The sequence below is a fragment of the Panthera leo genome, chromosome E3 (genome assembly GCF_018350215.1).
Source record: "Panthera leo isolate Ple1 chromosome E3, P.leo_Ple1_pat1.1, whole genome shotgun sequence".
NCBI lineage: Eukaryota > Metazoa > Chordata > Mammalia > Carnivora > Felidae > Panthera > Panthera leo.
In genome coordinates, this window is record NC_056694.1 from 3,737,892 (window position 1) to 3,763,226 (window position 25,335).

The 25,335-nt window shown below is 51.3% G+C and overlaps 2 protein-coding genes across 4 annotated transcripts in view; both read right to left on the reverse strand.

The window, feature by feature from the left end:
- Window positions 1-25,335, reverse strand: part of RADIL (Rap associating with DIL domain) — a 67,016-nt gene that overhangs the window by 39,418 nt on the left and 2,263 nt on the right. For 2 of the 3 annotated variants that reach the window (XM_042921076.1, XM_042921075.1), the window contains exon 2: window positions 22,999-23,597. In XM_042921076.1, coding sequence (XP_042777010.1) covers window positions 22,999-23,533 — 535 coding nt within the window. In that variant the 5' untranslated portion in view covers window positions 23,534-23,597. Of the gene's footprint in view, window positions 1-22,998; window positions 23,598-23,735; window positions 23,824-25,335 lie in introns of those variants that run through there. The other variant, XM_042921077.1, reaches the window with a different exon arrangement.
- Window positions 8,271-10,945, reverse strand: PAPOLB (poly(A) polymerase beta). Its single transcript, XM_042921079.1, has one exon. The coding sequence runs from the start codon at window positions 10,759-10,761 to the stop codon at window positions 8,836-8,838; it is 1,926 nt and encodes a 641-aa protein (XP_042777013.1). The 5' UTR covers window positions 10,762-10,945; the 3' UTR covers window positions 8,271-8,835.

Genomic DNA, 25,335 nt, shown 5'->3' on the forward strand with positions numbered 1-25,335 from the left:
ACAATCCAGGGGGCCCAACCTAATCACACGAGTGCCATCAAAGAAGAGCATTTTCTCCAGCTGGTCACAGAAATCAGAGAGATTTGACGTGTGACAAGGGTTTGAACGCTGCAGAGCTGGGAGGGGCCCCCGGTCCACATACAGCGGAACAAGAAGGAAAGGCAGAGACAAGATGGAGACTTCAGTCCTGCAACCCCAAGGATCCAAACGCTGCCAATACCATGTGGGATTGAGGGGCCCCGTGCTCCTGTAGGGACCACAGCCACCCAGTGAGCGGAGGGCCCAGCCACCGCATGCCAGACTCCCGACACACTCAATCCGTGAGACACTGAAAGGGTGTGGTTTGAAGCCACTACCCGTGTGCTTGTTGGCAGGGCCCGGAAAAAGGGGAGGAGCACCTCGCCTTGAAGACACCAGGATCGTGTGTCACGGGAGTGTGGACTTCGAGGGGGCTGTGGCAAAGGCTCAGAAGGACACGGGGGCGTGTTTCTGGAAACCCCGGGAAGGGGGCCCGTCATGCGGGAGCAGGACTTGTGACTGATGTGCCTGAGCACACCCCTCAGGAGATGCCACCCGCTTTCCTGTTACCTGTCCCAAGAGGCAAAGAGGGAGAGAAACACCAGGAGCTGTGAATCAGAATGGAACCCGGACTGATGACTGAAGATCCTCAGTCTCCGGACGACAAAGGAGGCCAAGAGTCTGAGGGTGGCGCAGAGAGAGGGGCCGGTGTCCTGCTCAACCCTCTCCTGGCGCCTCAGAAAGATCCGAAGGCCAGAGCGCCGGGCCACACGAAGACCCTTTCAAGAGACCAAGGGTGCCGCTCGTCGGTTCTCTTAACCAAATCAGGGGCCCTGGAGAAGCTTAAGGGCATCCTCACCTCTCAGCAGAAGCTGCAAAGAGAGAAGGGCCATCTCAGGAGCGTCCCTGGGTGCGGCGTGTCTGACGGCCGGCCGCCCCTGGAATCCACGCCTGGCCCAGCCGGCAGGTTCTCGGAAGCGAGCAGCTCGGAGCAGGGACGGAGGGAGCCCGGCACGGAGAGAGGCTCTCCACAGGCAGCAGGCAGAAGACGACACGCAGAAGAGTCCCGCCTTTCGGGAAAAGCGAAGAGTGGCTCAGAGCCCAGAGGACGGCCAGCAGAGTGTTCCCAGGCCTGGAAATCTCACCACGGCCCCCAGCCAGGCTCGCCCGGCCGCATTTCAAATTCCACCTGCACCAGCGACTCCTTCTCGCCGTCCACTGCCCCCTTTCTGACCCAGAACGCCACGACTCTTGTCCCGCACCTGGCCGGCCACTGCATGCGGGGAGCCAACCGTCCCACCGGCCCGCGGGTGGGGAGCACTGTGCCCTCCGGCGGTAGAGCTGAGCCGCACTTAATGGATATACGCAGGCGCCCGCCCCACACCTGACTCGGATTCTGTACATGACGAGCATCTGGACGTGAACGGATACGTAACGGCACGAGACTGCGGGGCCTGGAGATGGCTGGAGCGTTTTGCCCACGGATGTAGCTGTGGGTCTTGGCCGGCCCGGCCCAGGATGAGCCCCCCGAGACCGGGCCCTCATGTAATCACCTCCCCAGGGCGTGGGAGGGACCTGTCAAGGTGGAAGCCATCGTGCCTCCGTTGAGGCTTTGTTTTTCTATGGCAAAAGAGGTTTTTGCAGATGTAACTCGTTTCATTAATCAGTTCACTTTGGGTCAGTGAAAGGGAGATTACCCAGGTGGGCTTACTTTAAGCACATGAGACTTTACGAGTGGTGAGGAAGTCAAAGACTCGCGGAAGGGAGTAGCCAATGCCACGCTGTTGGCCTGAAGGCGGGGGGCGGGGGGTGGTTAGGGTTTCCAGCAGGGGGACAAGGACCCCAGTCCTCTAACCACGAGGAGCTGAACTCTGCCAACAGTAAGGCTGAGCCTCCTGACAAGAACTCGGCCTGGCTGACACCTCGGATTCAACCTTGCGATACCCGGAGACTCCAGCCAGGCCACGCGGACTTGACCCGTGAGCTGAGCAGTGTGTGTCGTTTAAAGCTGCTGTGTTTGCGGTAATTTATCATATGGCAAGAGAAAACTAATACATGCACGTACTAGGATGTCAACACGACATCAGGAGGGGTCAGAACGGCAGAGGCACTGATATGGCAGAGAGCAGAACGCCATGGTAAAGAAAAAAATGTTTGCATCATGTGAACTCATTTATGTAAAGTTAAAAGCAAGTGTATTGTTAGCGTTAAGAGAAGTGCTCGTTCCCTAAAATCCAGCGGTCTAATCAGGACTAGTCAGCTGAACATTCCCACTGAAAACAACCAACACTGGCCATATGAGCCATAAACGACAGCGAAAGAAACCATTAGGCCAAAATCTGAAAGGAAAGAACCCACAGGTAAGGAGTTGTTCTTGTCTGGGAAAACCCTAGCTGGTTCCTGGGAAAGAGAACCGTGGTACCGCGAGAAATCAAAGCCCTGGGCTCGCCACACAAGAGAGCCTACGGGAGGCCCTCCCTCGTTTCCCGTCCTTCCCTTCTCTGGTTCTGATACGAAGGTTTTCTTGGTTTCATAAACTGCTGCTGCTTTTTCTGTTCTCTGGAATAGTCTGAGGTGCAGTGTTGGAATAATCTGTCCTTGAGCATGAGGAAGAACTGGCCTGGACAGCCTTCGGGGCTGGTGTTTTCACGGTTCTGTCTGGTTTGGGTGCACGTTTGAATGGCTCACACACACTGTCGAGGAGACCGTTCAAGTTTTTGCCTTTCTTGAGTGCGTTCTGGTAGGCTGTATCTTTTCTAGGAGGTTGCCCATTTCATGTTAAGTTTTTTAATTTACTAGCAAAAAGCTATCTGTAAGATCCTTTTTTAAAACAAATATATTTTTGAGAGAGACACACACACAGAATCCAAAGCAGGTTCCAGGCTCCAAGCTGTCAGCACAGAGCCCAATGCGGGGCTGGAACCCACAAATCGTGAGATCATGACCTGAGCTACCCAGGAGCCCCTTTTTTAAAAACCCCTAGTGTAATTGTCGCTATCCCCTCTTACACCTGAGATTGTTTATGTCCCATCTTGACTTTTCCTCCTCAGTCTTGCCAGTTTTGAGTAGTCTTTTCAAAGATACCACTTTTCATTTTATTGATCCTCTCTCCTGCATGTGTTCTGCTCTATATTGTTTCCTGTCTTCTCTCGCGGAGTTCATTAGATATATATTTTGACCTAATCAAGTAGGCAGGTAGCTCATTGGTTTTCAGTCTTTATTTTCTCGTATGAGCATTTAAAGCTTCAGCCCTCCTCTAAATCCCAGATCAGCTGCCTCCCCCAAGTTCTGATTCACATTCAAGTCTCGGATCCCTGAGCTGCTTGGACGTGTTTGAAGTTGTATATATCTGAGGGCTGTGTAAGAGTCGGCTATCACTGCCTGTCAGTATCCATTCTTTCCGCCTTTCTAACGGCATGACGTGAGGAACGACGAGGCAATGTGCCCAGTCACAAAAACCACCTTTCCGGGTCTCTCTTGCAGACCGGCGTGGCCATGGGGCTAAGGCGCAGTCAGCGAGAGATGAGGGAATGTTCCCGCTGGGACTTCTAGGAAAGCGCCGCGGAAGGAGCACACGGTTTGCGGAGACACCTTTGCCTGGCCCCCTCTTCCTGCCTTCCTGCCCTAAAGGCAGATGTGATGGCAGCGGCCCCGCAAGCATCCTGCATTTGAGGGGATCTTCCGGCCCGAAGGCGTGAACTGGAATGGCGGGGAGGGCTGGCCACGGAAGGAGCCACGGGTCCCCGGTGACCTGGAAAGCCACCCTATGGGCCCTGAACCTACCACTGCTGTATCGCCAAAGAAAAGAAACCTGCATTGAGTTCAGCAACTGTTACCTGGCCAAATGCAGTTCCTAATTAATACAGAGGCTGCCAAGACCCCACTTGGGACCGGTTTTTTGATCATGGAAGATTTCACCTATATGAAAGCATTTATAACTTAGACTAATAATAAAATGCACCCCACTTCATCCACCATCCAGCTTGAAAAAGGCGGAACCCTTCCAGGCTCCCTGTGTTCTCGAAACTACGCCTCCCCGCCTGCTCCCCAGCTCTCACCCCGCCAAAAGGAACCCCTATTCTGGATTCTATGTTCAACATTCCCTTATTTTTCATTGATGGTTAGACCACACATTTTGGTAACCCCAAGTTACACTGCTCTGTTTTGCTTATATCACACTATTTCTCCGCCGTTTGCTTTTTTCCTCAACCGTACGAGACACACCTATGTTGATGTACGTAGCTGTGGTTCATGTAAACTCGCAGCTCCGTACCGTTTATTGCATGAACACAACACTATCCGTCCCTCTGTTTTTGGTTTTTGGGTTATTTCAAGCTCTAAAGCTATTACAAAATGCTGATACCGACACCCCTGTACTCGTGCCCTGGTGACCCATGGGACAGAGTCTTCAGGAGAAGGCTTCCTCTGACACCATGACATACACAGATCGTGACATTTACGTGCACACCGGAGGTGACGTGGAGGGGTGCAGAGTTCTGCATGCAGCTGCAGAGGGGGCCCACAGCATGGCTCCTCGAAGGCTCGGGGGACCAGTAAAATGAAGCACATCGGTGCCCCACAGTATGGTGGCAGAGGCATGCAAGCCGGCCAATGGTGCCAGATGAGTCCAAATGGTCTCCCACGGCTCCCAAGGGGGACAAGGTACTTCCGGCTCTCACGGCGCTCTTGGAGCACCCCCCTCCTCCTCCTCCACAGCCTGGATGTTGTTAGACTCTCTTTTTTTGTTGTTTATTTCTGGGGGGCGGGGGCGGCAGGGAGAGGGAGACACAGAATCCGAAGCAGGCTCCAGCCTCTGAGCTGTCAGCACAGAGCCCGACTCAAGGCTCAAACTCACGAACCGAGAGATCGTGACCTGAGCTGAACCAACTGAGCCACCCGGGTGCCCCTAGACCTACCTTCTATGCTCTTAATTCATGTTTCCTCACTGCTAATGCGATGGGGTATCTTGTACTTCCTGTCTATTCCTACCTCCTCTTCTGAGGCGGCTATGTGCTTTTTTGCCCGTGTTTTATCGAGCTGATTTTCTTAAACAGCTTGTTCCTGGCATCCTTGATCTATTCCAGACAGTAATCATTTGTCAGTTGTATATATTATAAAATCTTCCCGTGTTAGCCTATTTTTCACTTATCACTGTTCATTATTTAATACAATTAAAGAGATTCACCCGTCTCTTCGTGGTTTGAGCTTTTTGTGTGTCTTCCTCAGGAAATTCTTCTCTATGCTTTTTGTTATTGAATAAAAAAAAAAAACGGTTTTGTAGTCAGAGAACATGCTCTATGAATCCGGTAATTTGCAATATGCTGAATCTTACTTTCCGATCAAGTAGGAGGGTAACTTTTACACATCCCAATGTTTATTTGAGAGTAAGATGCACTTTCCAATTGTTGGGTGGAGGTTGCTGGAATAAATGTCCAACAGATAAGGGATGACAGACGCCGGCCAGGGGGATGGGTAACAAATCCAAGCCCCGGCCATCTGTTTACGTATTGTCTCTGGCTGCTTTCACGCCACAACGGCAGAGTTAAGTAGGTGAGACAGAGACCATATGGCCTCCCAAAGCTGAAAATATTTACTCTCTGGCCCTTTATAGGAAAAGCTTGCCAGCCTCTGTTGTGTTCAGAACGGTTTCCCTAGTTCTTTTTTTTGGTTTTTGTTTTCTTTTTTGGTCTGCTTGGTATCAATTAATGAAAGAGCCATTTTTAAATCTAAGACAACAACACTTTTGGCAATTTCTCCTAATCCTTGCTTGTGATGTTACTTTATGTTACGGCTAATTTATCAGATGCAAATGAGTTTTAAATTGCTCTATTTTCCTGGTACATCACTTACTAATTAAATGTATCGGCATCATTAAAGCAGTGGTCACTTTTGTCCCTAGTAATTACTTCTCTGAAATCTGTTTGGATGATATCATCACTATAACAGTTTCTTGTTGTTAGCATATTTTTTTCCCACTCTTTTATGTCTTATATTTTGGATGTGTCTCTCGTAACTAGCACACGGCTGCACTCAGTTTTCCCATGCATCCGGACCTTTTTAGTCAGAAAGTTTGGTCCGTTTGTTATATACGGCGATGTGTATTTATTTGGTTACATTTCTACCATCGTAGACTATACACTATATTCTTTTTACCTATCTTTTTCTATACTTCTCCTCCCCCTTTCTTTCCCCTGTCCCCCTTTTTTTGCTTACGTTTATTTTGAGAGAGAGGGAGAGGGAGAGAGAGAGAGAGAGAGAGCGCAGGGAGGAGCAGAGAGAGAAGGAGAGAGAGAATCCCAAGTAGGCCCCACTCAGAGCCTGATGCGGGGCTCAGTCTCACAACCGTGAGATCACAACCTGAGCCTATTATCAAGAGCCTGAGCCACCCAGGCGCCCCTTTCCTGCCTTTTTTTGATTCAAGTTTTTTCACTCCATTTTTTACCTTACTGAAGTTTTAACTCTTTCAAATGTTCCCCTCACATTGTAACATCAATTCTAGCCTTATTAAAGTAAAAAAATCTCCTCAGTGTCTTTATCCTCCTCCGCAGCGATGTAAGAGCATCTGAACTCTGTCAGATTTAAACCCCTCTGCTTGCTTCTTTGCTATTTATTTTTATTGTTTTTAATGGAGAAATACATCATCTGTTTTCAAAATAGTGCTCGAAAAATACAAGGGGTACAGGTGCTATAAAACAAAGCAAACTCCAATCATGAGACACTACGTACATCATGTGAAAAAAAAAAAAAACTAGTCCAATATTCAGGTAATGAAAACTAGAAAGTTCCCAGTTTCCAGCTTGGTTAATTATAGTTACATGAAACACTTAATAAACTACTTTTCCCCTATGTGTTAACAAAATGACAAGACTAAATTCGTGCCTGGCAATTCCAACCCGACCCCACAGCTACCTAAAATACAGAGTTACTGTGCACACTCCACCTGACCTAGTGTGCCGGAAGGGTAAAGGACTTGACAGGACAGACGTGGAAACCAGGAACGCTGTGTACTTGACATCACAAAGTAAGGGTGAAAAGAAATCCTCAATTACTGCAGAGCCTAAAGGGAAGACTAATCCAACCTTGGAAAGTGAATCTAGAAGGACAGGGGAAGGGCGTAAGAAATTATAGTTGAGTATGAAAAATGCACGTGTGGTAGAAAGGGACACGGCTGGGGGAGGCCGGAATCAGGACAGGCTAACTGGAAAACCTGTCAGGCTCACTGTGTCCAGATTAAGGCAGACTACGTTTCCATTCATCTACATCTGGGCCATTCATGTTTCCTAAACATGGATGTTCTGCTGCTTAATTATGAGTGGTCTTTTGTTTTTTTTAATTTAAGGAAGGTATTCCTAATCTCTTATAGAATAAAACAAAAACAGAAAGCTGACTAGATGTCAAGTGCTTGCTAGAAATTATTTTTTACATCTTAACATGTAAAAATTAACTGATGAATTTTAGTGAGTCCTTTAAAAATAAAAATTGGTTTAAATATTTGGGGGAAATGGCTTTTCGCTTACATGTTAAAATTGGAAATTAACTTCAGCACAAACAGATAGTCTGTGGGGCATACAAAATTTGTCATACGTAGTGCTCGTTTGAGCCATCCAGGGCCAATAACGTGTCTCCCAATTCGCTACTTTTAGGAAAGTTTTAGTAACATATTAGCCATGGAGCCAAAATCCAGTGTTTTGTGCCATGAGGCCACAGGACTGTTGGCTTCATATCACGGTTAAGAATATACTAGCATTCCAGGTATTTTCATGAATCTACATACAAGCATACCTTGTGCATACAAGCAAAGAGAACGGAGTTGGGGTGAGGGGAGAGGCAAAAAACTTTTCTGTTTGAGGAAAAATGATTAAGGGCAAGAGACTAGGGAGTTTTGTTAGCTCTGAGACTGTATTTGCTGTTTGCTGATTGTATGCACTCTAAAACAATCGTACAGATAAAACCAATATATCATTTCTTGATTGTGTCCCAGCAAAACCAAAGACTGTCTACTGCTTCAATGTCAAATATATACCCTATGCGTTGACATTTCACTTTTAAAGGGTTATGGCTACCTCACAGAGACCGCATTGGATGTACTTTTACACTTGTTCTGAAGTTTAGTACACACTGCATAACGGCATCCCATCTGACGATTAATAATGAAGAAAACTCTTCAGGAAAAAACTAGAATTCATCAAGCTGGAAAACTTAAAATTAGTTCTACTTTCTAATAGAAATATACATAAAGTGCATCGTCAGTATAAGGAATTCTGATACCAATTTGTATTGCAAATTTTCCCCGACAATGCATCAAACATAAATCCAGTCCAGATGTCAGGCATGGGGTTGCCAGCTGAAGGGGTTGTTTTTTTTTTTCTCTTTATGGGCACTAGTCCTTTCAAATAGTTACTACAACTGCTGCTGACACATTAATAACAGTTCTAGCTTCACCTACTAACCTGGACTTCTGATCAAGATTAGCCAAGTAAAGGAAGTTACCAAATAAGGCTAAATCTATTTTGAGTCAAATCTCGTTCGGTATCCTTCATTCTCTTCCTGTGGCATTTGAAGACGACAGGTTGAGTTGGCAGATATTGTTTATGGACCCTGGAGGTTGTTTTTGTCAGTTCAGTCTGTCTTACTGAATTCTTGGTAACAGGAGCAGGATTTGCAGGAAGAGCAGAGATACTGAAAAGTTCTGTACCGGATGTTTTCCAGATGGGCCAGCCACTATCTGAATGGTTTCTAGTGGAGTTATACTGTCTCTTTAGGAGATTGTTCCTCTTCTTTTAGTTTCTTTGGTCCTTTCTGAGGTGAGAATGTCTGCTAGACTCCCACTATAGGATTAGCTATGTTTGTTGCAGTGCTCCCTGAAGGCCTGGGTGGATGATTTACCAGACGTGTAGAAGAAACAACTCTGGCAACTGCGGGCTTTGGTGGTGGACAAAGGGCTAGTTGTGAGGCGGTCTGAGGAATGCTTTCCCCCGACGCACCCAAGCTTTCACTGGGATTCACTTGTTGCAAGGAGACTTCAGTAACTTGTACATTGGTCACAGATGCCACCATTATAGCAGGAGCAGGACTGTTTCTGCCCTGACAGCTGCCAGTCATTGGGCCGGTCTTCATAATGCTCGTAGGTGAAGGCACAGACATGCCGTCTTCACTGTCTACAGAGAAGTCAAGGCTGTTGTCATTCAAAGCTGTCAAAGTGACATCTTCCGCTGAATGGGTTTTCTTTTTCTGAAGCACTTGATTAGGTAGTAGTTGATGAAGTTCCTTTCTTCTTAAATGCATTGCAGCAATTTTCATATCTACCTCAAACATCTTAGTATTTATTGCTTGCCTATAAACCGTATCCGTGAAAGACTGGATATCATAGGTGAGATCAATACTGAGAACGTCAGAGTTTTCCGGCTTTTTTAACACTAACCCAATCACCCACATCGTGCGAAATTCTTCCCTGTCCGGATTTTCTTTAGGAGCCGGAAATGACTGAGGATTCACATGCGCCAGAGTAATAAATTCATTCTTCTCCAAGCTCCCGACCAGGATTCGGATTTTTGATTCCACCAAGCCCACCCATTCTAGATGTTGTTTCTCTGTTGGTGCACTTGCTAGAAGTACAATATAATGCTTGTACTTTTGAAAGAAGCTTGGAGCTTCAAAAAGCTTGGACCACTCTGCCTTACTCAGCAAAATTTCGTGTGTAATGGCCAGCCCTTGTTTAAACTCCTCAATCATGACCATCCTTGTTGAAACAGACACATTGTATGTGGAGTTCTGCTGTGGGTACGCTGGTGTGATTATGGGCATAAGATGGTACCTATCACTGGGATTTACTCTTGGGTCCCACACAGGCAAATTAAGGTTCTGTTCTTCAGGCTCTTTCAGTAGCACTGGATTTGGCCACTCCCATTCAGAAAACACCAAGAAAAACTTACGTACAAGAGTCGATGCTATTGCATTTGGATAGAGCTGGCAAGTTCTTGCCACTAGCATGGCCCAGGAAACACCTCCTAGGAAACCTAATATATTGGAATAGATATTGTGGCATTTGGCCCACAATTTGATAGCTCTCAGAGTTAGCCTGAAGTTGTCAATGTCGGGTACTAGATGTAAAATCTCATCTGTCACCCGGCAACCGTTAAGGCTTCTTATGCACCTAATATCTAAATTTTTAAGCAGACTGTCATCTCTTAGGTCCAAATCTTCTGGAATGGTCTGCAGCGCCAACCTTGCAAACAAAATATCAATCTCTATCCCATCAAAACACAGTTTAATAACTGGCACAAACGCCTCCTCAACAGCCCTTAAATCTTTCACTTCTTCGTGTAGTTTCAATTTATCATAGAACGAGGTGAAAAAGTCGCTTCGGTCAACATGTCTTGGAGCAACGCACAACGCATCGATATCGGCACCTTTCGTGTGTACTCCTAACCTGTAAGAGCCGAACGTAAAGATTTTCCCGCCAACGTTTTCAATTACAGCTTGCGGAAGGCTCTTGCTTTCACTGATCTCCCGTATCCATTCCTTTACCAGATTATTTAATTTTTCCAAAATTAAAATCCTGCGCTGCAGTTCCTCTTCCTCTTCAAAAACCCCGAAGGGCTTCAGGGTTTCGATTAGCTTCTGGGTAAGTACGCAGTCAGTCTCCTTGGGGGCCGCTAAACTGACGGGGGAGGAGATGCCACAGCGCTTGGGCGGCGGCGGGGTCTGTTGTGATCCAGGGGTCGTCACCGGAAACGGCATCATCTCTAGCGCCGGCCCCGCCACGCCACTTCCCCCGCCACCGCGACCTCCGCCCGGGTCATGATCCGCTGAGGCGGGAGGGGCGGGGCTCCTGCCGGCCCGGGTCCAACCCGCTCCCGCTCCCTCTCCGCTCCCGCCGCTTCAAGCGCTCCTCTGCCTTCCCCTCAGCCCCAACATGGCGCCGGGGCCCTCGGCGCGGCGTTCTAGAACGGCCGCGCAGGCCACGCATGCCACGGCGCCTGCGCGGCGCGCAGAGCCCCACGGGAGTTGTAGTTTCGCGGGGGAGGGGGGCAGCGCAGGCGGGCAGGGTACTGCGCCTCGTCAGTACCGTTTACGCACACCTACCATCTACCGCCTGGGTCTCCAGGGCCTCGCACCTCAGATCTACTTCCTCTCCAGGAGCAGCTTCCGGGGGGCCTCCGCCCTAACGCACGTCCTTCAGAAACGCCTCGCAGCCAGGGTCCGCTGCTGCCAAGCGTCCCTTTGCGTCCTCCGTGGCCCGGTGCCTGCCTGGGGGCTTAGCGGTGTCGGCACCTCGGGGTCGACGGTTCTGTTCTTTGCAGCCTTGAAGGTCCTCCGCGCCGCCTCTGCTTTCCACGGCTTCTGTTGAGAGGTCTGCAGTCCGGCTGACCCGCTCACCTGTCTTTCTGGCAGCGATACAAATCTTCCCTGCCCTCCACGTCCTGCGATGCCGCCACCAGGTGTCGAGGGATAAACTTTTCCCTTATCTTATCGTACACGGTGATTTCTGAACCGTAAGATGCGCGGTTTTCATTTCATGACCCCAGGAAGATTCTCAGGCTTGTCCTCGGAGTAGGCCCTCCCCACCACCGATGCGCGTCATGCGGACACGTGATGGACTCTCATTGGGCTCTCCATGTCTCCCGCCTCCCCTTTCTTCCCGGGTGATGCCGGGTCTACCTCTCAGTTCTCTGATTCAGTTGCAGTTAGTCTGCTGTTTAAGCCGTCACTGAAGTATCCATTTCAATACTTTTTTAAAGTTTATTTATTTGGGGGGGGGGGGAGTGCGCACACACGAGTGGGAGAGGGGCGGAGGGAGAGAGACAGAATCCCAAGCAGGCTCTGGGCTGATGGCATGGAGCCCCATGTGGTGCTCAAACCCATGAACCGAGAGATCATGACCTGAGCCGAAACCAAGAGTCCAGTGCTTGACCAACTGAGCCACCCAGGTCCCCCTCAATACTTAACAGCTTTAATCACCAGAAGCATTATCTTGTTCTTTTCCAAATCTTTCCAGCCTCTTTGGAAGACATTCTGTTCTTTCCTGTTTTCTTTCTACCTTTTATTCATTGAACACTAAACTTACTTAATATTCTATAACTAACGGTTCCTACTCTTAATATTCCTGATAATCTGATTCTAGCTTGTTTTCTATCAACTCAGACCAACATCATTTCACGTGTCTTGTAATTTTGGGACTGTGAGCTCATCTCTGGTGAGGCTTGGGATGCCTGTGTGGATGTCCTCCCAAAGAGGATTTGCTTTGTTTCTATCAGATGTCTTTGTACACTATCAAATTGTACAATGTAATTTAATTCCTCTTCCAAGGACTAGCCAGATTACCAGAGTAGTGCGATTTTGAACCCCAAACGCATGTGAGAGGAAAAGTATTTTTCCATTCTAGGGGAGTTTTCCCCACCCAGACCCCAGGTCAAGAAAGAGAACTCTAGGGGCGCCTGGGTGGCCCATTCGGTTGAACGTCTGACTCTTGATTTCAGCTCAGGTCATGATCCCAGGGTCGTGGGCTTGAGCCACATGTTCGGCTCCATACTGAGAATGGATCCTGCTTAAAATTCTCTTTCTCTCTTTCTCCCTCTGCCCCTCTCCCCCATTGTGTGCTGTCTCCCTCTAAAATATTAAATAAATAAATAAATAAGGAATGAAGGAGGGAGGGAAGGAGGAAGGAAGGAAGGAGGAAGGAAGGAAGGAGGAAGGAAGGAAGGAGGGGAGGAAGGAAGGAGGAAGGAAGGGAAGGAAGGAAGGAGGGAAGGAAGGAGGGAAGGAAGGAGGGAGGGAGGGGTAGAAGAAAGGAGGGAAGGAAGGACAGAGGAAGGAAGGGAGGAAGGAAGGAGGGAGGAAGGAAGGAGGGAGGGAAGGAAGGGAAGAAGGAGACAGAGAGGGAAGGAAGGAAGGAGGGGAGGAAGGAAGGAAGGAAGGAAGGAAGGAAGGAAGGAAGGAAAAGAAGGAAGGAAGGAGGGAGGGGAGGGAGGAAGGGAAGGAAGGAAGGAGGGAAGGAAGAAAGGAGGGAAGGAAGGGGGGAGGGAGGGAAGGAAGGAAGAAGGAAGGAGGGGAGGAAGGAAGGAGGGAGGGAAGGAAGGGAGGAAGGAAGGGAAGAAGGAGGCAGGGAGGGAAGGAAGGGAGGAAGGAAGGAGGGGAGGGAGGAGGGAAGGGAGAGAAGGGAGGAAGGAAGGAAGGAGGGAGGGAAGGAAGGAAGGAGGAGAGGAAGGGAGGGAAGGGAGGAAGGAGGGAGGGAAGGGAGGAAGGAGGGAGGGAAGGAAGAAAGGAAGGAGGAAAGGAAGGAAGGAGGGAGGAAGAAAGGAAGGAGGAAAGGAAGGAAGGAAGGAGGAAGGAAGGAAGGAGGAAGGAAGGAAGGAGGGGAGGAAGGAAGGAGGGGAGGAAGGAAGGAAGGAAGGAAAAGAAGGAAGGAAAAGAAGGAAGGAAGGAGGGAGGGGAGGGAGGAAGGGAAGGAAGGAAGGAGGGAAGGAAGAAAGGAGGGAGGGAAGGAAGGAAGAAGGAAGGAGGGGAGGAAGGAAGGAGGGAAGGAAGGGGGGAGGGAGGGAAGGAAGGAAGGAGGGGAGGAAGGAAGGAGGGAGGGAAGGAAGGGAGGAAGGAAGGGAAGAAGGAGGCAGGGAGGGGAGGAAGGGAGGAAGGAAGGAGGGGAGGGAGGAAGGAAGGAAGGAGGGAAGGGAGAGAAGGGAGGAAGGAAGGAAGGAGGGAGGGAGGGAAGGAAGGAAGGAAGGAGGAGAGGAAGGGAGGGAAGGGAGGAAGGAGGGAGGGAAGGAAGAAAGGAAGGAGGAAAGGAAGGAAGGAGGGAGGAAGGAAGATAACACTTTGTCATCTCCTTTCACCAGGTAGCAGGTTCTTCCTACCCCATCTTTTCATTCAGCGTGTCACCCTTTGAGAGTTGCAACCATATCTGGGAGTTTCATTTCCATTTCTCTACCTCTGTAGGTCCCGAAGCTCTGCCTCTTTCCTGGGCAGCTGCTAAAATAAAGGTTCTTGGTTACAAGGACTGGCAAATGCCTCCAGAGCAATGAGAGCTTTAGAATCAGTTAAGTTTCTGAGGTTTCAAAGTACCTCTTTGGGGGTTCTTTCAACCCTGCTGACCTACTTTATTTTCTTAGGCACTCAGCTTGGCATCTTAAAGGAGAATTTTTTTTATGTTTCAACCAACCCTTCCAGGTACTCTATACAGGAAGATTTTCTAGGGTAAGTAAGCCCACATATTACAAGAATAGAAGTACCTGGTTTTCAGCCCACTTCAATACGGCTTGCAAGCTCCACATTCCAGCAGCACAGCTCTCAGTAAGGTCTTTGGTGACTGCCATATTGTTTAACCCAATGGTCTACATTCTTTTGGTCTATGGTGGCCTCTTCTTGGCCTCCATGGCACCACACTCTTTGTCCCGCCTTGTGCATCTCTGGCCTCTCCTCAGCCTAATTTGCTGCCTGCTCCTCCATGATTTAGCCTCTAGAGTTGGTGTCACTCCAGTTTCCGTACCAAGCCCTCGTTTCTCCTTATCGCATATACATTCGCTGCCTAGATGATCTCAGTTTTCACAGCTTTAAATATCACCCACTTACAGCTTAATTCAAGTTTTTGTAACAGACTCTCTTCTAAGCTGCAGATGCATATTATCTGACTTCCTGTCTACCACCTCCGTTGAATGTCTCAAACTTAACATAGTCCAAAGAGACCTCTTAGTCCTCCCTCCATAATTTGTTTCTCTCTCAGTAGTCACCGTTTAGGGCATGGCATCTCCATCCACCCAACTGGGCATACCAGAAACCTGGCGGTCATTCTCAACATCTCCCTCTTTCTCACACTCAGCATCTAGTTCTTTACAAATATTAGTGATCCTGCCTCCAGAATATATCTGCAATTCACACACTTCTCTCTACGTGTTCCCTCCGAACTCTACTGGAGGCTACCGCCAACTCTCATCTAGGTTCCTACAATAATCTAATCATCTCCTATTACTGACCTTTTCAGGTATTTTCTTTTTTTAAATATTTTTTTAGTATTTATTTCGTTTTGAGAGAGAGACAGACAGAGTGCCAGCGGGGTAGGGGCAGAGAGAGAGGGAGACACAGAATCCGAAGCAGGCTCCAGGCTCCAAGCTGTCCGCACAGAGCCCGACGCGGGGCTCAAACTCACGAACCGTGAGATCGTGACCCGAGCCAAAGTCAGTTGCCCCACTGACTGAGCCACCCAGGCGCCCCTCAAGTATTTTCTGCCTGGGAGCCAGAGTGGTATTTTAACCCCTTCGGGGCCTCCCATTATACTTAGTCTAAATCTAAAATACCCAACGACCCAAGCTTGTCTGTCTTTCCCCTGACCATCTCCCCAGCCCCACTGCCCACAGCTCCCCCCACGCTCCAGGCACACGGGCCTTCTTTCAGTGCCTTGAATTTGCTTCATTCTCTCTCCTCCTGGAGTCTGTACACAGCTGTTCCCTCTGCCCAGAGAGCTCTTCCCGCCCCACCAAGTATCTGCTGCCCTTCACCTGGTTAATGTGTCATCATCTTTAAGACTGGCTTACATTTTACCTCCTCAGTGAGAATTTCCCTAACCTTCATGCGAAATTAGCTCACGTGCTTTTCTTCCGTGGCACATATCACAATTTGTAAGTATGGTTTTCGTGTGATTATTTCTTTGTCTTTACTTCCCACTAGACTCTTAAGCTCCATGAGAACACAACCTCTTTGTTTTGTCAACTGCTATATATCCAGCACCTAACAGAGTGGCGCCCAACAAATATTTGATGACAAATTAGTGAATGAGCACAAAAAATAAAATTCTTTCTCCTTCGAGTCACTGGCTAATCAATATCCAGAAGACGCAGTTCTTGAATTTTGATAAGGTAGAGGCCGGTTTCAAATCTACACATTGGGAAATCATCGTGCGACTCAGTTCACAGTTACTCATACCAGTTGGCTACAGGGACTTTCTACGTCTGCGTGACTCTAGGACCCTTACTACATTAACATTACAGCACCTTTTGACTTAAGAGCGATTCCAAGGGAGATTTTTGAGGGCCGGGGGCTCATACTCCGTGCCTAAGGATGCGGAAGGACCACACAAGAAAGCACAGCATCGTCATGGCAGCCTTTCTGGAGAAGCTGCTGTCCGTCAGCGCTTAGTAGGAAACAAAGTGGATACATCTGTAATCCAGAAATTCCATTCCTGGGAGAATGCCCTCCGAGGACTCTGCACAGACCCTCAACAGGGTGGGAGCGCCAGTGTTTGTAGTGGGAAGAGGCTGGATGCGACCTGAGTGCCCGTGATTAGGGGAATGGATAAGGTGGTTTATGTAGGCGATGGAAAACCAGGTCTGAGTGAAATTTACAGCACCACAGGTAGACCTTAATCTTATTATACACTGTCCTCAGTTGAAGAGAAAGTTTAAGCTCTGATATAGTCAAATCCATCTACCTCTTCCCCTTATGGTTTGTGCCTTTTAAGCCTTCTCTATGAAATCTTTCTTCTTTTGGCTGAAGCCAGTCATCCCAACACCATTTATAAAACCCTTTCCCCACAATCTGTGACGCGATCTACACTGTGCCAAATTCCCACTGGGTCAGTCAACATAGGTCTGCCTCTGCCTTCTCTATTCTGTTCCTTCCGTCGGCTTGGATGTTCCTGTCCACAGACCACATGCCTTCAGTTACCATGACTTTATCACCTATCTCAGAGCTTAGGAGATCAATACCCCCTACCCCTGCTCATCCTGTTCAGACCTATCTTGGGCATTCGAGAACCGGTATTCTTTCACAAAGATGGACTCAGTCTGTGCAAGGACAGCACAGCAAAGAAGGTGGACTTGGGCCTCATTTACTGCTGTCACTGTGGACACATCTGAATGTGTGTCCCAGACCTCAGCAAACATTTCCGCCACGTCAACCTTCAGAAGGAAGAAAAGATAGTTGGCTAGCATTCTCTGTTTACGTGAGTATATCATCTAAAACCCTGAGAGGGGGCGCCTGGGTGGCTCAGTGGGTTAAGCGTCTAACACTTGATTTCGGCTCAGGTCATGATCTCACGGTTCGTGAGTTCAGGCCCCCCCTCCACCCTGTCGGGCTCCATGCTGGGTGTGGAGGCTGCTTAAGAGTCTCTCTCTCCCTCTCCCTCTGCCCCTCCTGCAATTGTGCTTACTCTCTCCCTAAACAAATAAACAAATAAATAAACCCATGAGATAAACTATTCTATATGATTTAAATATATCCCCCAAAATCTTTCCCCAAAATTATAAGTCACTTTTGGGAACCAACAGCTATGAACACGGTTTAAGTGGTAATAAAACATAGTGGTTAATATGTTAATACTTCTTAGAAATGCTTCACACGGTTAACCCAAGTAAGGTCTCTCTTGCCGTGTAACCAAATGCAAACTTTTGCTTTTATGTCTGCCTCCTTCAAGACCACGTTCAAGAGGCTGATTCATTTCACTGCGGTTTGGTACAACACAGAAGGGCCTCGAGAACCAGGTGGATTTGTTGTACTAGTTAGACAGCAAATGCTGGCTAAATGAGTGGTTTTAAATCTATCTACTTCTAGACTTTTAAAATCAGTTTCACCACAACTATGAAGAGGTTTTAGGAAATCTGAGTTCGGTGCTGTTCAGTTCACGGAATCGCTAGTTATTCGTGCCAACCAATAAACATCCGCTCTCACCTCGGGAGCATCCCGACTGGGGGCCAAATGTGAAGAAAGGTGGAGGCCTGTGGCTCCGAGGGGCTGACAGGTGTCTGGTATCCTCTCTCATCCCCTCAACCTGACACCTAATCCCTTCCGGCCCAACACCCCAGGAGGGCCTGCACCCCCCACAGGCACGCACTTCCCTCATTGGCTAAATCCCTTCCCTGCCCCCGTCCACACCGGCCCTCCCCGAGCCATTTCCTCTTACGTGTCACATCTTCCGAATGTGCACCTGACTTGGGAGGCTCCTCGTAGGAGCACCTGACTTGGGAGGCTCCTCGTAGGACGAGGTGGCAAGTCCCGGGGAAGGGGGTGGTGCCGCTAGCCAGGCCCCGGGCGGGCGCCACCCAGCTTCCCGGAACAGCCGCTGCCGCTGCGCTTCTCTGTGACGCTGAAGACTTAACTTAAAAAAAAAAAAAAAAAAATCTATGCAGTGAATTAAAGGGTAAGATGGGCTGTGAGCAACTAACCATTCAATTTTATGTTCTCTCTGAATTAAAAATCCTCAAAAATGTCTTTTAAGCTCAATTACTTTTCTACTTTAAGATTGATGAGGCAAGTTAGGGGTTGTCTTGCTTTCTACCAAACCACATAAGATAAATGCTGCCCACAATGAGTCCATCACCGCAAATACGCTCAAAGAGTCTCACTCAAGAACCACAAGGCGATTCCTGCTAAAATAAAAGGAGAAGAAAATCCAGATCGCCTCCTTCATCCTGAGAGAAGTTATTAAAGATCAGATCCACGGCGAAAGAAAAAACGTCAAAAGCACAGAGAGGTCGGGGGACGTGTGAGGACAGAATTCACAGGGCACAATCGGTGGGTGGAGACAGCAGAGGGCCCCCCTGAAGCCTCAACATCCCTGTCTGTCACCGGGGCCGAGGCCCTGCCTGCCCATCCATGGAGGAGAAGGTGGGAGGAACCACATACTCAGAGTCAGGTGCTCAGAGACGACCTCTCCACCACCCCCGGCCACTCCAGCTGGGCCTAAAGGAGAAAGGAGTGTGGCGGGCTGCACACTCAGGTACCCGAGGGACACACTCCCAGTCGCTCGAAGCCACAGCTGGCACTAGTGGACTGCCACGCCGTCGGAACACCACCCTCTCGCCGCCCCGTCTCCGACCCCTAGCAAAGAAAACGGATGGGGGGCCCGGCTGGCTCAGTCGGTTGGGCGTCCGACTTCGGCTCAAGTCACGATCTCACGGTTCATGGGTTCGAGCCCCATGTCAGGCTCTGTGCGGACAGCTCGGAGCCCGGGGCCTGCTTCGGATTCTGCGTCTCCCTCTCTCTCTCTGCCCCTCCCCTGCTTGCACTGGCTGGCTCTCTCTCTCTCTCAAAAATACACACTAAAAAAATTTTTAAAAGAAAAGAAAATGGAGCCAAACTCTGGAGTCTTGGATGCACGTGGAAAGTGAAACTTGGGAGGTGGCTCTCCTTCCGTGCGTTAGTACTTCAATGGGCTTTTAATGAGCACCTACTGTATGCCCCCATACCGTGCAGACGGTTAGTCACAAGCCCAGTGACAGAGGCAGAGATGCCCGGAATGGCGTGGCCTGCACACCTCGAGTCACAGCGGCTTCAGAAATGCTCTAAGCTGGCCTTCTTCTAAGAGGACACCCAAAGAAGAGAAGGAGACACCGCCTGCAGGGGACAGAACAATGCCAAGCCTCTGAGGGCCACGCAGGCCACACAGAAAAGGCATCCACGGGCAGAAAAAGAAGCTCCCTGCCACCCTCAAGACACTGGGCTTTCAGGGCGCCGAGTCCTCAGGGAGCCCCGGGAGGGAGAGTGCGGCCTGAGGGTCACGAAGGCACGTGGCCGCTGGCCCCAACGGTGAGGCGCTCGGTGCAGCCGCTCCGTCCGGTTCAGTGGCTCCGTGTCCCGGCAAGTTTGCCCCCCGGGCCACCTGGCAATGCCCTCCCAGAGACACGTTTGGTTGTCACAGTCGGCAGGGGTGCTGCTAGCATCCAGCGGGCAGAGGCCTGGAACGTCGCCGAATGCCCGCCAATGCGCACAGGTTGGCCCGCACAGCAAACTACTGACCTAACTTGTCGGTGAGGCCAAGGTTGAGAAATCGAAGCTGAACACACACTTCCGTCCTGGGGACACAAACGCACCTTCTCTCTCGCCCTCCCCACGCCACTGACGAAGACCACATGGCCCGGTTGTCACCCCACCCCGAAGTGCACAGAAGCGATTGTTGTCTCTGTCGGTGACGAGACGCAGAGGCCTGTCAGTGCTCCCGGCCCTGGACACCAGCCTTCCGGGAAAACGCACACAGGAGGGGCCTCGCGGCGCCCCCCACGCCAGCCGCCCTCTCCCAGAGCAGACACACAGTATTTTGAGACTCTGGAAATCAGGGGAGCCGGCAGCTGCAAAAAGACAATATTTATGGAAAACGAAACCCAAAGTGTCCGAGTGCGTGACTACGGGTGCGTGACAAGGGTCCGAACGGGGAAGGAGAGCCCGTGGATCCTCGTTCCGGCGCCACGGGGAAGCCTCTGGCACACCCTCCTTCGCCCCGGGATTGTGAGCAGACCCCAGCGGGCCTGCAGGAGAGGGGCCCGTGGTGGGTCCCCAGCACCCGGCACCCGCTCCCAGCTGCTCCTCAGCTCCAAAGAGCAGCCGGGAGGGGGCGTCGGCTCCGGCTTACTCTGAACCAGGACTAGGGAGCCCCGGCTCACTAGCGACCCGAGGAGTCCTTCACTGCGACGGTGCTCGGTCACCTGAAGCCAGAGAAGGCCAGCGTTAATTCCCGCGCACGCACATGCACACACACCTGCACACAGACGCACACACCTGCACACGTGCGCACACACACAGGCAGTCCCTTCCCTTTACCACCACTCTTTCCAGATGGCTCACTAGAATTGTAGGGTCAACCTCCCCTGCTCTTTGGGGGAAAAGACGCACAGAGAAGCCCTGGAGCGCTGCTCTGCGGTGGAATCACCACCGTCCCAGGCCCTAAAACGCTCCACCTCCGTGGGCGTTGATTTCACCACTGCAAATGCCACCACACAGCCTCAGCGCGGCACACAGGCCAGCCGGGCACCCAGAGGACGGCCAGGCGCTGGGGGCATCTCCCGAGCAGGGCAGACCAACAAGCTGGAGATTCTTTCTCGCTATCAGACTTGACACAGAAACAGCAAGTCAACGCCAAACACCCCCTTCGGCTCCTCGGGGTCCGCTCGGACAGCTCAGCCTCCGCAGGCCTCACTGCACCAATTCTACCGTCGCTGGCAGGGGGACAGCACGGTCAGGAGGCCCCGCAGTCCCGGACCACGCCCCAAGGGAAAGCCAGCAGCAAAGGGTGATTCCCTGGGGTCCAGGAGGCCTGCTTCAGGCAGGTAACACAACCCGCCTCCGGCCCGACCAAGTGTGTCCGTGAGACTGGTCCCATTCAATGGACTCTTTATTTGAAAGGTTTTGCAAAACCAATGCCAAGTTGAATAGGCCGTGGGCAATGCGGCCTTCTCTTGCCTCGACTGACGTAAAAGGAACACCGTCCGTAAGGGGTTGGTGAACAGGAGATAAAGACCCCCTTCCTACAGATGGCCTCTGGCCCCTGGTCCCCTCACCTGTGCAATACAGAGCAAGCTTTCCAACGTCCTAGCCGACACCCGGGGCCCAGAGACCCATGCGCTTTTGCCCTCTGCCCCGCAGAACAAACACCGAGCAGGACAATGACCACGAGCTGAACACCAGCGGCCTCTCAGCAGGTCTGCCTGGCCTCCTGGGGCATCTTCTGAATGACGGGGCCAGAGTGCGCTGGATCGAGGCAAGGCAGGGCCGGATGGAACGCCAGACCCTGGGCCCACAGGGTGGGGACGTTAGGGTGCCGGGCCAGGGAGAGTTGACTGCAAAAATGTCAACTCCAGTTGGCGAGCTTTTTATTGCCGCCACGTGCCAGCAACTCCAAATGGCATCAGCGATCAGATGTCCCCCCTGTCAGTAGGACCCCCAACTTCTGCCTATAAGCACACAGGACAAACTGCTTACCACGTACAGGAAACGTTAACAATAATACACAACTCTAACTCCCTGAGCGTCTGCCAAGCACCATGCTAAGTGCTTTGCGTACATCACTAACGCCCGTGACTGGGAAGTCATGCCCCCATTATCCAGATCAGGAAACTGAGGCCACGGGGGTGAAGTGATCTGCCCAAGGTAACAGAGGACGGCTGCTGCTGGATGCCAACCGCGGCACACCCCTGGACTGTGGGACACGGAGGTCCCCATCAGGCCTGAGTGACCCCGGTCCCTGGAGTTCCACTGCTCATCTCCACACTGAAGGTACAAAGCGGGCCCCACGCCAGAAGCAGAACTAGAGAAAAGGAGCATTTGCAACCCCTCGGGGGCACACACAACAGGTCAGGAGTGCTCAAGGCCTCTTTCGATCCTGGGATATTGTGAAATCAAATGACAAGTCCCCTAAGGCCGTTAAACATCCTTCTGCTGAGAACCACAGAAGACAAGTCCCTTTTCTGCATAAAGCCACCATTTTCTACAAGAAATTAAGAAAAAGCCAACTATGATCTGAGATACACCGAAGAGTCTTTTGGCTCTGGAAGAAAATGATTTCTTATGGCGTTTACCTATTAAGATAATCAGTTCCTCTCCACCAGCCGAACCAGCCAAACAGACACAGAGCCCTGGCCCACAGGCCTCCAAGTGCCCCAGGCACCCCATCACCTCTGGAGACCCTTCACACCTCCTTGTCCCTTCACTGGACTGTTCCAAAGACTCACCCCACACCTCGGGCACCATGGGACTTCCCATAACCCCTCGGCCACCTGCGCGGCTGTGCACGGCTGTCTGCAGCAAAGGACATGACTGGGGAGCTGGAACAAAGGAGGGACCTGCCCTACGACACTGCAAGACTCCATCAGGAGCCACTACAGCACGCACACGTGTCCCGCAGTATAGACCAACTGCAGTCTCCACAGCAACTTTGATTAAGAAGTCCTCAAGGGGCGCCTGGGTGGCTCAGTCGGTGGGCGTCCGACTTCCGTTCAGGTCATGATCTCACAGTTCGTGAGTTCGAGCCTCCCGTCAGGCTCTGTGCTGACAGCTCAAAGCCTGGGGCCTGGTTCAGAGTCTGTGTCTCCCTCTCTCTCTGCCCCTCCCCTGCTCGCACTCTGTCTCTCTCTCAAAAATAAAATAAACATTAAAAAAAAAAAAAAAAAAAAAGTCCTCAGACACCGTGACAGACGAGTTTTCCCCCAAACGGATCCCGAGCCTCTGCCTTTTCATTCTCCCCTGACCAGCCCCTGCTCTTCCTGAACCTTCTCTCCTTCTCACCTGCCGTCACGGTGTCCACGTCCTTGGCTGCCAGCTCTTCCACGTCTGACCTCTTTCTCAGCTCAAACCTCCGGGACAAGCCCTCGCGGGGTTTCCATAATTCCTGGATCAGGAGGGGCTTCTCGTTGTCCCCAAACACCCGAAAGCCTTCGGCCCGCCACTGCTGCCCAGAGTCGCCGGCCTGGCCCACCACGTCGCACAGCACGTACTGGCTGGCGCACTCGGGGCTCAGGGCGTAGCGCTCCAGGGCCTCCTTCACCAGCTCCTGGGCGCTGGACGTGCCCGTGGCCAGGACGCTCTTGTAGTGGGTGCCCGAGCAGACGCTGTCCCCGAACACCTTCAGGACCCCGGGGGCCGAGAGCTGGGTGGAGAGCTCCGCGGGGTCGTCGCTGGCGCCCAGGCTGGAAAAGGTGGTGTCCAGGTCGCGGTACTTGTAGCTCAGCGTCCGGGACAGCACGCTGGACAGCAGCTGGCTCTGCCGCTTTAGCTTGCTCTTGGTGGGTGGAGACATGATGAAGTGGGTCCCATAAAACATGGTGGGCCAGCCTTCACGGACAAGGACCGACGGCTCTGGCCGATGGCAGGGTAAAGGCCGTGTCCTGAGAGAAAAACGTAAGGCGGGTTAGCATCAACCATCATGAGCGACAAGAGGGAGCGAGGCTCGGCCGCCCGGGGCCCGGGGCCCCAACGGAGCCAGAGGGGCCAAGTCTCCCCCCCCACCCCACCCCCCCAAGCACCTGAGGCAGAATATGACTGAAACCAGCAGGGACTGCAAGGAACTAAGCAGGTCTGAATGGCCCGAAGCACCCTTCAAGGAAAGCCGTTTCCAGGAAGCACGATGAGGTCACCAAAAGGTAAGACACACTCGGCTGCAGGGTTCTGGCTTCTGGGACGTGCTGGGCACATGCGTCCTGCGCAGTAGGCAGCCAAGAAAGAGGGGCAGCGGGCGTGGGGATGAGAGCGCTTGCCTGGCAGAATCGCCACGGGGCTGGCCAGGTCTCGTGGGAGGCAGCCCACGGAGGGCAGCAAGCCTGATCTCCCCAGCCCAGCCTCTCCGCCACCGCTGCATCTAATACGGGAAATTAATCGCAAGCACGTGGATGTAGGAAAACAGGCAAAGTCGCAGGCACGTTAACAGAGTGGTGAGTGATCAGACATTCAAAACACAGACACACACCCCCCCCCACCCAAAATGCTGTCCCTCACTGGCCCTTGCCTGGCCCTACAACGTCCACACGACCACAGTGGACACAAAAGGGCTCTTCCAGAACCAGGGGAGGCATGACTGGAATGTATGCATTCCACCCACCGCATCCAGCCTGGTATTCAGGCCCTGTCCAGGCCACAGATGCAATCTTGCTGGGGAAATTAGAAAACAGCTCTGGGACACTTCGGTGTGTCTAAAAATCCTCAATCCAAAGCCCCTAGAGCTCGAAGGGTCTGAGAATTCTAAAGAGATATTTGCCAGGCTCTCCCGCAAGCACTGTAGGGAGCAGGAAGGCACGAGAAAAAGAAGGGTCTCTGCTTCATGAACACCAAGGCTTTGCAGCAAGTGGGGGACACTGGAAAATCAGACCCATCACCTAACTACTGTACCCCACTTCTATGCTGCTGCTCTCGCCAAAGACAAAACCAGACAGGCTAACCAAGAAAAGTCTACTCTCCCAAGGCTCTGGAAACAGGGGCCTGGGTCCCACCTCCACTGTGACAAACATCAGCACTCATTCAGCTGAAGTCAGCGTCCCCAGTCCTGACCCACCTCTGGCTCCAGCAGCTCTGGAAAAGGCTTTCAGGAAGTGAGGCTGTCCGCCTAGGGCAGGAGAGAGTCACCAGGGAGCCTCGCGAACAAAAGAACCCACACTGGGCACCCGCCCCCCCGCCCCCGCCCCAGGAACTCGAAGCATAAGGTGCTTGCGACACTGACACTGTGCTTGGGCCTCTTGCTAGTCGTGCACCCGGGCTTCGGTCACATGCGCTAAGTGTCTCCCTCCCTCCAGGGCTGCTGTGAAGGAAGCTCGGAAGCAGACCCTCTGTTCAACTCCTCTAGAACCATCCGGGATCTGTCTGCCATCATACAACCCTCAGAAAAGCCTGAACTCTTCAAGCTGCTGCTGACAGCTTCACGCGCCAAAGACTAGGTTCCGAACACTAACGTCTGCCCTTTGGGGGGGCGGGTGGGGGACCCTCCTCGTGTTGTACAGCCTGTCATTTATGCTTTACCACCGCAAAGCTGTTTTTTATGCAGTAGCTTTCTGAGGACTGGAGCTCGCAAATTACGTACACAGCTTGCCTCTCAGGACACCCTGGCTCAGAAGCCTCTGGGCCAGCACGTTCTCA